At 42.5% G+C, this 12,442-nt stretch overlaps 1 protein-coding gene across 2 annotated transcripts in view; it reads left to right on the top strand.

The window, feature by feature from the left end:
* Positions 1-12,442, top strand: part of LOC124553803 (transcriptional repressor NF-X1) — a 285,701-nt gene that overhangs the window by 228,082 nt on the left and 45,177 nt on the right. For both annotated transcript variants that reach the window (XM_047127780.1, XM_047127781.1), the window contains exon 17: positions 11,218-11,416. In XM_047127780.1, the coding sequence (XP_046983736.1) occupies positions 11,218-11,416 (199 nt within the window). The remainder of the gene's footprint in view (positions 1-11,217; positions 11,417-12,442) is intronic.

The following is a 12,442-nucleotide window of genomic DNA, read 5'->3' on the forward strand; positions in this document are numbered from 1 at the left end:
CCTACACTGGCCGTACACCACTGGTGATCGTCGAGGGGACACTGAATAGTGCACGGTACATCCAAACCGTCATCGAACCCATCGTTCTACCATTCCTAGACCGGCAAGGGAACTTGCTGTTCCAACAGGACAATGCACGTCCGCATGTATCCCGTGCCACCCAACGTGCTCTAGAAGGTGTAAGTCAACTACCCTGGCCAGCAAGATCTCCGGATCTGTCCCCCATTGAGCATGTTTGGGACTGGATGAAGCGTCGTCTCACGCGGTCTGCACGTCCAGCACGAACGCTGGTCCAACTGAGGCGCCAGGTGGAAATGGCATGGCAAGCTGTTCCACAGGACTACATCCAGCATCTCTACGATCGTCTCCATGGGAGAATAGCAGCCTGCATTGCTGCGCAAGGTGGATATACACTGTACTATGCCGACATTGTGCATGCTCTGTTGCCTGTGTCTATGTGCCTGTGGTTCTGTCAGTGTGATCATGTGATGTATCTGACCCCAGGAATGTGTCAATAAAGTTTCCCCTTCCTGGGACAATGAATTCACGGTGTTCGTATTTCAATTTCCAGGAGTGTATATGAGGTGCTATACAAAATTCTCGGGACTGGTGCTGCCATCTGTTGAAAACCTTACCTTTAAACTAATGGTCACCTTCACCCTCAAAGTAGTTCCCATCCACACGCACACATCAGTCCCAGCACTCATGCCACTGTCCAGATGTTTACTGGAAGTCTCGTTCTTTGAGGATGTTTATCACTGCTAGTGATCCTTCTCAGATCCTCTCTAGAGTGCCGAACTGACAGCCTTTCTTTTTAGTTTCAGTTTTGGGAATACCGCGAAGTCGCAAGGTGCCAAATCTGGCGAGTACGGTGGGTGGGGTACAACCGACATGTTGTTTTTTGCCAAAAAGGTCATGGTGAGCAAGAACATGTGACAGGGCATGTTGTCACGATGCAGCAGCCAGTTCCCTTGACGCCAAAGTTCAGGCGGAGCCGTCGCAAATGTCACAGTAGTACATGGAATTCACTGTTTGGTTGGGTGGGACAAATTTTTTGTGCACAATTCCCTCGGTATCAAAGAAAACAATGATCACGCTCTTCAATTTGCTCTTCACCTGTCTTTTTTTTGGTTCTTGGGGAGCCCAGGCTCTTCCTCTGGGACGATTGTTGCTTTATCTCTGGATCATAACCATAAATTCATCTCTCGTCGCCAGTGATAACACGTGACAGGAAGGTAGAATCATCAGATGCGGTGTGACGGTCTATGCACACTTCAACACACTGTGCCTTCTGATCAGCAGTCAAGATCCTTGGCACTAATTTTGCGGCGACACAATGCATGCCCAATTCGTCAGTGAACATTTGTTGGCATGTTCCATAACCAATACCCCCTCCATCTGCAAGGTCTTGAATAGTTCGATGTCAGTCCGCACGACCAATTGTTGAAGTTTGGCGACAATGTCTGGCATTGTGGGGCTAATGGGCCTTCCAGTATGAGCATAATCTTCGACATCTGTATGGCCTGCCCTGAACCGAGCATGCCACTCACACACAATTACAGTTCGTGCTCTGTCTCCCAAACACTTGTTGAATCATTGCAAGGGTCTCTGTTGCACAGAATTTGATACACACACGCTACTCTGTTCACGGATCCATCGTAAAATTGCCACACACCAAACACAGAGTATTACGGAAATCACTGTGGACACACCTCCCAGCTGAATGCCACTCCACACACTGACTCATGTGATATGCAGCTCTCGCCACCTAGCAGTCCCGAAAATTTTGGATTCCACCTTGTTATATATATATTATATTTTGTGGGAGTTGTCAATGAGAAAAAGTTTTGTGAAGGCTTAAGATTATATCTAAAATTTATTGGAAGTCACTAATTACTCTCATTCTGAAATACCGGATGAATGAAGTATGGATATTCGCGCCTTATGGGCTACACTGTTTTTCTGCCCCACACCCCCACTCCTGTGGTAGGTAGGTGGTTTTTGCACCCACAGTGATTCTTTCCAGACTGTAAGTGATATGTGAGGCAATACTGACCTTACGACTTATCTTAGAAACTAGATTAAGGAAAGGCAAACCTACGTTTCTAGCATTTGTAGACTTAGAGAAAGCTTTTGACAATGTTGACTGGAATACTCTCTTTCAAATTCTAAAGGTGGCAGGGGTAAAATACAGGGAACGAAAGGCTATTTACAACTTGTACAGAAACCAGATGGCAGTTATAAGAGTTGAGGGACATGAAAGGGAAGCAGTGGTTGGGAAGGGAGTAAGACAGGGTTGTAGCCTCTCCCCGATGTTATTCAATCTCTATATTGAGCAAGCAGTAAAGGAAACAAAAGAAAAATTTGGAGTAGGTATTAAAATCCATGGAGAAGAAATAAAAACATTGAGGTTCGCCGATGACATTGTAATTCTGTCAGAGACAGCAAAGGACTTGGAAGAGCAGTTCAACGGAATGGATGGTGTCTTGAAGGGAGGATATAAGATGAACATCAACAGAAGCAAAACGAGGATAATGGAATGTAGTCGAGTTAAGTCGGGTGATGCTGAGGGTATTAGATTAGGAAATGAGACACTTAAAGTAGTAAAGGAGTTTTGCTATTTGGGGAGCAAAATAACTGATGATGGACGAAGTAGAGAGGATATAAAATGTAGACTGGCAATGGCAAGGAAAGCGTTTCTGAAGAAGAGAAATTTGTTAACATCGAGTATAGATTTAAGTGTCAGGAAGTTATTTCTGAAAGTATTTGTATGGAGTGTAGCCATGTATGGAAGTGAAACATGCACGGTAAATAGTTTGGACAAGAAGAGAATAGAAGCTTTTGAAATGTGGTGCTACAGAAGAATGCTGAAGATTAGATGGGTAGATCACATAACTAATGAGGAAGTATTGAATAGGATTGGGGAGAAGAGAAGTTTGTGGCACAACTTGACCAGAAGAAGGGATCGGTTGGTAGGACATGTTCTGAGGCATCAAGGGATCACCAATTTAGTATTTGAGGGCAGCGTGGAGGGTAAAAATCATAGGGGGAGACCAAGAGATGAATACACTAAGCAGATTCAGAAGGATGTAGGTTGCAGTAGGTACTGGGAGATGAAGAAGCTTGCACAGGATAGAGTAGCATGGAGAGCTGCATTAAACCAGTCTCAGGACTGAAGACCACAACAACAACAAGTGATATGTGTACCAGTTTTGGGTGAAATTTGTTCGGTGTTTTGGGTGATTCGAGAGGAATGTCACATAAGGTGCAAGGTGATTCTACATGAGAAAAAAAATCGAAAAAGCTCTACAATTTTCTATTGTTATGGAACTGGAGTGGGTTGAAGACTACACACATCCATGGATGATTATCAAGACAAGTGTGAATATTATTGAAATGCTGTGTAGACACTGTGGTGGACAGAATAATAATGATGTGTTGCACATCGATCACCATCTCGGCAGGCTTTGATGTGGTCAACAGTGCCGGTGATGTGATCGACAAGTTCTTCACGTGTATCCACCTTTGTAGCGTACACATCCCCCTTTAACCAGCCCCGTAAATGGAAGTCTAAAGGGGCTAGGTCATGTGATATGGCAGCCCTGTTAATGGGTCCACCACTATCAATCCACCATTGAGGAAATGCATTACTCAGGTACTGGGATACATGTCTGGTGCAGTGATCTGGTGATCCATCATGTTGCAGGTACATTTGTTGTTGGTGCTCTAATGTCACGTATTCCAAAAGTGCAGGTAGGTCTTCCATCGCACAGTATACCCGTCTTTTTTTCCCCCTAAGGTAAGTCCTTCCGCTCCCGGGATTGGAATGACTCCTTACCCTCTCCCTTAAAACCCACTTCCTTTCGTCTTTCCCTCTCCTTCCCTCTTTCCTGGTGAGGCAACAGTTTGTTGCGAAAGATTGAATTTTGTGTGTATGTATGTGTCTGTTTGTGTTTCTATCGACCTGCCAGCGCTTCCGTGTGGTAAGTCACATCATCTTTGTTTTTAAATATATTTTTCCCGCGTGGAATGTTTCCCTCTATTATATTTATTTATTTATTTATTGTATGACATGCCAACAGCATATATACAAAGATTGTCATTGCAATGCAAAGGAATATATATACAAATATATTTAAAATAATGAATTAGTAAATAAAATATTTCTTATACATGCAAGTGATCAATGTGATATATACAGAACTATGACACGAGACTAGAAGCTGTTGGCTACACATTGATGTGCAGGTCTTGGATCCACTGTATTTCCTAATAGGGCACACATGTGTGATGTGGTCCAGAGTCTGCTCAGGTACCCCCCAGTCACAGGTGGGGTTATCTACGAATCCCCATTTATAGACTGTGGCCTCGCATTTAGTGTGGCCACTTCGGATACGACTGAGCTTAACTCAGTCTTTCCTAGCAAAGTCAAACCCTTGTAGTGCTTTTGAGGGGTCAGTTATAAGGTGATAATTACTGACTGAGTTTTCCCATTCCTCTTTTGTAGCTGTTATTCCATATCGGCTTTCGTGACTTCAATTGGCGATTTGGTAAATTTCTAATGAGGTCTTCAATAGGTAGGCATTTTGCATCATCTATTTGTGTTCTTAGTTCTGGCAGGCTATGTTGGCAATGATGGAGAGCCGTGGTATTGGGGTAGATTTTAATGTCCCAGTAGTAATGTGCCTGGTATCATGGAGCTGCGCATCTACCATGTTGCTAAGGTGACTTCTCTGCCAGACATGACAACAGTATTCTGCAGTAGTGTAGACTATTGCTGCTGTTTGCAGAGGTGATGCAGCTGCACCCCCCAGGAACTACCCGCCAATTTTCTAATATTATTATTCCGTGTTTTCAGCTTTCTAGGTGTTCTTTGTAGGTTAGGGTCCTGTCCAGTGTTACGCCCAAATATTTAGGATGGAAGTTGTGTTTCACCCTCTGTCAGCTTTATTGTTGAGGTGAAAAGCTCACCTCAGCTCTGGCGGAACTATTACTTCTAGTGGTGACAGTTGTGATTTTTATTACAAACAGTTGCTTTTGCCACTATCAATGTTAAGCAGTACAGTGTCAGTACCCTTCGATAGGTGTACGAAGACTAACAAGTATGCTGACTAGGAATAAATATTTTTCTCATTTATTCTTTATAATAAAGGCAAGAACATATGTAGACAGAGTAAGTGTCATCTTTTTACAGCCTCTGGGCATTGGCTAAAAAGATCGTGTTGTCTGGCACAGTGAAGGTCTCCTTTAAATGAAAAACACGATGTTGTGTGATGACTGTTGCCACTCACTCCACAGGAAACAATTTCAAAAAAATGTATTTTTGTGAATATACTGACACACAAACATTGTAAATACTTGAAAGTACTGTTGTTGTTGTTGTTTTTTTTTTTTTCTTCAGTCCTGCACTAATTTTGATGCAGCTTTCCATGCTACTCTATCCTGTGCAAGCTTCTTCATCTCCCAGTACCTACTGCAGCCTACATCCTTCTGAATCTGCTTAGTGTATTCATCTCTTGGTCTCCCTCTACGATTTTTACCCTCCACGCTACCCTCCAATACTAAATTGGTGATCCCTTGATGCCTCAGAACATGTCCTACCAACCGATCCCTTCTTCTAGTCAAGTTGTGCCACAATCTTCTCTTCTCTCCAGTCCTATTCAGTACTTCCTCATTAGTTATGTGATCTACCCATCTAATCTTCAGCATTCTTCTGTAGCACCACATTTTGAAAGCTTCTATTCTCTTCGTGTCCAAACTATTTATCGTCCACGTTTCACTTCCATACATGGCTACACTCCATACAAATACTTTCAGAAATAACTTCCTGACACTTAAATTTATATTCGATGTTAACAAATATCTCTTCTTCAGAAGCGCTTTCTTTGACATTGCTAGTCTACATATTATATCCTCTCTACTTCGACCATCGTCAGTGATTTTGCTCCCCAAATAGCAAAACTCGTTTACTACTTTAAGCGTCTAATTTCCTAATCTAATTCCCACAGCATCACCCGACTTAATTTGACTACATTCCATTATCCTCGTTTTGCTTTTGTTGATGTTCATCTTTCCAGACACTGTCCATTCCGTTCAACTGCTATTCCAAGTCCTTTGCTGTCTCCGACAAAATTACAATGCCATCGGCGAACCTCAAAGTTTTTATTACTTCTCCATGGATTTTAATACCTACTCTGAAGTTTTCTTTTGTTTCCTTCACTGCTTGCTCAATATAGGGATTGAATAACATCGGGGAGAGGCTACAACCATGTCACACTCCCTTCGCAACCACTGCTTACCTCTCATTTCGCTCGACTCTTATTACTGCCATCTGGTTTCTGTACAAATTGTAAATAGCCTTTCGCTCCCTGTATTTTACCCCTGCCACCTTCAGAATTTTAAAGAGCGTATTCCAGTCAACATTGTCAAATGCTTTCTCTAAGTCCACAAATGCTAGAAACGTAGGTTTGCCTTTCCTTAATCTAGTTTCTAAGATAAGTCTTGGGGTCAGTATTGCCTCACGTGTTCCAATATTTCTACGGAATCCAAACTGACCTTCCCCGAGGTCGGCTTCTACTAGTTTTTCCATTTGTCTGTAAAGAATTCGCGTTAGTATTTTGGAGCTGTGGCTTATTAAACTGATTGTTTGGTAATTTTCACATCTGTCAACGCCTGCTTTCTTTGGGATTGGAATTATTATATTCTTCTTGAAGTCTGAGGGTATTTCGCCTGTCTCATACATCTTGCTCACCAGATGGTAGAGTTTTCTCAGGACTGGCTCTCCCAAGGCCGTCAGTAGATCTAATGGAATGTTGTCTACTCCTGGGGCCTTGTTTCGACTCAGATCTTTCAGTGCTGTGTCAAACTCTTCACGCAGTATCCTATCTCCCATTTCATCTTCATCTACATCCTCTTCCATTTCCATAATATTGTCCTCAAGTACATCGCCCTTGTATAGACCCTCTATATACTCCTTCCACCTTTCTGGTTTCCCTTCTTTGCTTAGAACTGGGTTTCCATCTGAGCTCTTGATATTCATACAAGTGGTTCTCTTTTCTCTGAAGGTCTCTCTAATTTTCCTGTAGGCAGTATCTATCTTACCCCTAGTGATATATGCCTCTACAACCTTACATTTGTCCTCTAGCCATTCCTGCTTAGCCATTTTGCACTTCCTGTCAATCTCATTTTTATATTTTCTCCTTTCATCAATTAAATTCAATAAACCCAAGGGTTTCTACTAGCCCTTGTCTTTTTACCTACTTGATCCTCTCCTGCCTTCACTACTTAAATCCCTCAGAGCTACCCATTCTTCTTCTACTGTATTTCTTTCCCCCATTCCTGTCAATTGTTCCGTTATGCTCTCCCTGAAACTCAGTATAACCTCTGGTTTAGTCAGTTTATCCAGGTCCCATCTCCTTAAATTCCCACCTTTTTGCAGTTTCTTCAGTTTTAATCTACTGTTCATAACCAATAGATTGTGGTCAGAGTCCACATCTGCCTGTGGAAACGCCTTACAATTTAAAACCTGGTTCCTAAATCTCTGTCTTAGCATTATATAATCTATCTGAAACCTTTTAGTATCTCCTGGGTTCTTCCATGTATACAACCTTCTTTCATGATTCTTGAACCAAGTGTTAGCTATGATTAGGTTGTGCTCTGTGCAAAATTCTACCAAGCAGCTTCCTCTTTCATTTCGTAGACCCAACCCATATTCACCTACTACGTTTCCTTCTCTCCCTTTTCCTACTACCGAATTCCAGTCACCCATCACTATTAAATTTTCGTCTCCTTTCACTATCTGAATAATTTTTTTGATTTCATCATACATTTCTTCGTCCTCTGCAGAGCTAGTTGGCATATAAACTTGTACTACTGTAGTAGGCGTGGGCTTCGTGTCTATCTTGGCCACAATAATGTGTTCACTATGCTGTTTGTAGAAGCTTACCCGCATTCGTATTTTTTTATTCATTATTAAACCTACTCCTGCATTACCCCTATTTGACTTTGTATTTATAACCCTGTATTCGCCCGACCAAAAGTCTTGTTCCTCCTGCCACCGAACTTCACTAATTCCCACTATATCTAACTTTAACCTATCCATTTCCCTTTTTAAATTTTCTAACCTACCTGCCCGATTAAGGGATCTGACATTCCACGCTCCGATCCCTAGAATGCCAGTTTTCTTTCCCCTGATAACGACGTCCTCTTGAGTAGTCCCCGCCCGGAGATCTGAATGGGGGACTATTTTACCTCCGGAATATTTTACCCAAGAGGACGCCATCATCATTTAACATACAGTAAAGCTGCATGCCCTCGGAAAAAATCATGGCTGTAGTTTCCCCTTGCTTTCAACCGTTCGCAGTACGAGCACAGCAAGGCCGTTTTGGTTAGTGTTACAAGGCCAAATCAGTCAATCATCCAGACTGTTACCGCTGCAACTACTGAAAAGGCTGCTGCCCCTCTTCAGGAACCACACGTTTGTCTGGCCTCTCAACAGATACCCCTCTGTTGTGGTTGCACCTACGGTATGGCTATCTGTATCACTGAGGCATGCAAGCCTCCCCACCAAAGGCAAAGTCCATGGTTTACGGGGGGAAGGTCAAAGTACTAAGATGCAAATATTTTCATGTTGTGTCTTGGATGAGGACGGCTGCAAAGTTAAAGACCGCTGTAAAGTGATCTGTGTGTGTTGGAAACCAAACAGGTTAACATCTTCTCAGTAGGCACCAAAGCCTCAATAAATTTTTTAAAAAAATTATGAATTCCACTGTGCTGCTTGTGTAACTGGACACTTTAATATCTATTACCAGACTGTTTTGAGTGTGTTCTCATTTCACATGCACGAATGAAAGTGGACACATTGTTGTCATAAGTGTGTAACAAAAATCACATGCTGTGTACGGTAGCATACGGCACAGTCGTCATTGGGCACAACTGCGGAATAAGTAGCTATAAAGCATACATATATCACAGTCAGCAGTCAAGCCATGTGTGTGTAAAAAGTATTTGTAGAAAATTTTAAAACTGTCTAAACAGCATGCAGTTTTTGTTATATTCTCACCTCTGCTTGTGCACTTGGAATGAGGACACACTCAAAACTGGCTGGTAGTGTTTAATAAAGTAGTCATTTGAACTAATGACCTGGTGCCAGTGATTTCATTCTTTAACACTCAGTATATGACAGACATAATATTACAGGAAATTGATCATGTCGTATCAGTTGTGGTGTTTTTCTGTGATGTTGTATGTATATTCATGACTCCCTCAAACACCTGTGTTGTCTGTGGACTTCATAGTTTCTTCTGGGACCATTAGGTATCAGCAGCACCTAGCAGCAGTGTAAAATGATCAGCATTAGTGAAACATTTGTTACTGTCACCTCATAGACAGTGCACATGTTCTGCTGCATTATTAACAAGGCATTTTGTGTTTATTTCGTATCTCGTGTGTGTGTTTGCATTTTAAATTTGATTCTTTCTAACTTGGTTACAAAAATTGCTTTTCCGTTTTCTTGCACAATAAATAGGAGTGAAATGATGTGCTTCATTTTAAGTATCAAGTTTTAACACTACCCATACCATTATTGCTAATTGTTGGTGTGTGTTACAAAGAAAAACACGCGCGCGCGCCCACACACACACACACACACACACACACACACACACACACACACACACACACACACACATGGGGGGGGGGGGGGGGGGGGGTTGTAAGTCTGCACTGGTCTACCCTGTGCAAGCCTCTTCATCCCCTAGTAACCACTGCAACATACATTCATTTTGAACTTGTCTGCTGTGTTCATCTCTTGGTATCCCTCTATAATTTTTACCCCACACACTTCCCTCTGTTCTCAGATTAGTTGTTCATTGATGGCTTGGGATATGTCCCATCAACTGATACCTTCTTTGAGTGAGGTTGTACCATAAATTCCTTTTTTCCCAGTTTGGTTCAGTATTTCATTACTCAGTCTACCCGTGTAATGTTATGCGTTCTTCTGCATCACCACATTTCTAAAGCTTCCTATTCTCTTCTTGTGTCAAGCTGTTTACTGTCCACATTTCACCCACATGCAAATGATCACAGAAAATACTTAAATTATATTCATTGTTATCAAATTCCTGTTTTTTCAGCAATTCTTTTCTTGCTGACAGCAGTATGCATTTTCTATCCTCTCTATTTTGTCCGTCATCAGTTATTTTGCTGCCCAAGTAGTGAAACTCGTCAACTACCCTTAGTGTCTGATTTCCTAATCTTCCCTGATTTAATTCACCGTAGTTTCATTACCCTTGTTTGTACTTTCATTGGTATTCATTTCATAACCTTTTTCAAGACAGTATCATTTCTGTTCAACTATTCTTCTAAGTCGTTTGCCATCTGTCAGAGAATGATAATACCATTGGCAGATATCAAAGATTTCATCTCTTCTCTGTTAACTGTAATTCCCCTTCCAGATTTCTCTTTGGTTTCCTTTACAGCTGGCTCAATGTACAGATTGAATAAAATGGGGGGCTAGGGTACAATTGTGTCTCCCTCACTTCTCAAATTCTGTTTCACTTTCATCTCCTTCAACTGTTACAGCTGCTCTCTGGTTCCTGTGCAAGCTGTAAATAGCCTTTGACACCCTGTAGTTTGTCCGTGCTACCTTCAGAATTTCTGAATGTATAGATTTCTACAAGGCAATGGCCTTGCCACAGTGGATACGCTGGTTCCTGTGAGATCACCGAAGTTACGCACAGTCGGGCGTGGTCGGCACTCGGATGGGTGACCGTCCGGGCCACCATGCGCTGTTGCCATTTTTCGGGGAGCACTCAGCCTCGTGATGCCAATTGAGGAGCTACTCGACTGAATAGTAGCAGCTTCGGACAAGAATACCATCATAGCGACCAGGAGAGCGGGTTTTGACCCCACGCCCCTCCTATCCGCATCCTGCACTGAGGATGACACGGCGGTCAGATGGTCCCGGTAGACCACTTGTGGCCTGAAGACGGAGTGCTATAGTTTTCTACAAACGAGCTATAACTTACACTTTCATACGAGGCTAGCACCGTAAATGGTAGATTTAATGGGTTAGTTGCTCAGAAGCGTAGCCTTACTTCTTATCAATCTGGAGCCAGTCCTTTGCCTTCAGAGTGTAAATATCACAGTTATTTTGAAGAAAAGAAGAGAAAAGACCCAAACGCTTAATCCCACTTTTCTGCCTGCTCTTTCCTGCAGCCTGGATTGCAACGACGAGTGCAAGATCGTGGAGCGCAGCCGGAGGTTGGCCATCGCCCTGCAGATCCGCAATCCGGACCTGTCTGCCAAGCTGACCCCGCGCTATTCGGACTACATGCGGCAGTGGGCGAAGAAGGACCCTGCGTTCTGTGCCATGGTCCACGACAAGCTGACGGAGCTCGTCAAGCTGGCCAAGGAGGTGAGGGAAAGCGTGAAAGCACTCTGCACTGGGGTGCCAACAGTGTGAGCTTTTGAAGTTAATTACTTAGTTATTCCTCATTCTGTGGATAATCATTATGATGTGTCTCTGTGATGTGTACGAGTTATGTCTACTATAATAGTAAAATTTTACAACAAAAAATGGGCAACAAGCTACCTGCCCTGGCTTCACACTGGTAGAACTAACAAGGAGAGGACTCCAGCAGTGGCATCACCTACACAGTGATGTAGGTTAAGGTCCCATCTATAACACTGAGCAGCTATTCACCCTGGTAGGCCCTCGTTTGCGAGTAATCAACAATAAATAAATAAAAAAGTCAGTATTTCACATTACGCTGTATAGCTTTGTAAAGGCGAAGTTTAATACACTGGTAGTGCAGTGTAAGTTAAGCTACAGGCTTCATACGAAAAATGTTGTGGATTTGAATCTCATCAGGTGATTTAAATATTTTTATCTTTAAATATTTATTGAAGTTACATTCCTCATTATTTTTATTCAATTAATTGGTTAAATGTACAGGCTGTACATAAAGGCCAGGAACACTTTCAATTATTTATTGCACAAGAACTAAACATTGTACAGATTCATACATATTGCATTTTGAAGAGGAACTCTGATTTTTTTTTTTTTTTTTTTTTTTTTTTTTCAAACATTCGATACGCGAACCACGAGTGACCCGGCAGATGTCAATACGGTAATGGAATTCTTGCCACACCCGTCCCAGCATGGCATCATCGACTGTGGCAGTCGCTTACTATATTCTCTCCCGGAGCTCTGCTACATCACGTGGTAGAGGCGATACATACACCAGATCTATAATGTGTCCCCACAAAAAAAGTCACACCGAGTGAGATCTGGTGATGGTGGAGGCCATTTCGTGAAACAGCTGCCCCCTTCTGTAGCACAGTCTATCCATTGATGCGGTAGCTCTGTGTTCAGGTACCCACGAACTTCACGATGAAAATGGGGTGGAGCCCCATCCTGCTGAAAGATTAATGGAGAGTC

Source organism: Schistocerca americana, chromosome 11 (genome assembly GCF_021461395.2).
Source record: "Schistocerca americana isolate TAMUIC-IGC-003095 chromosome 11, iqSchAmer2.1, whole genome shotgun sequence".
NCBI classification, from domain to species: Eukaryota; Metazoa; Arthropoda; class Insecta; order Orthoptera; family Acrididae; genus Schistocerca; species Schistocerca americana.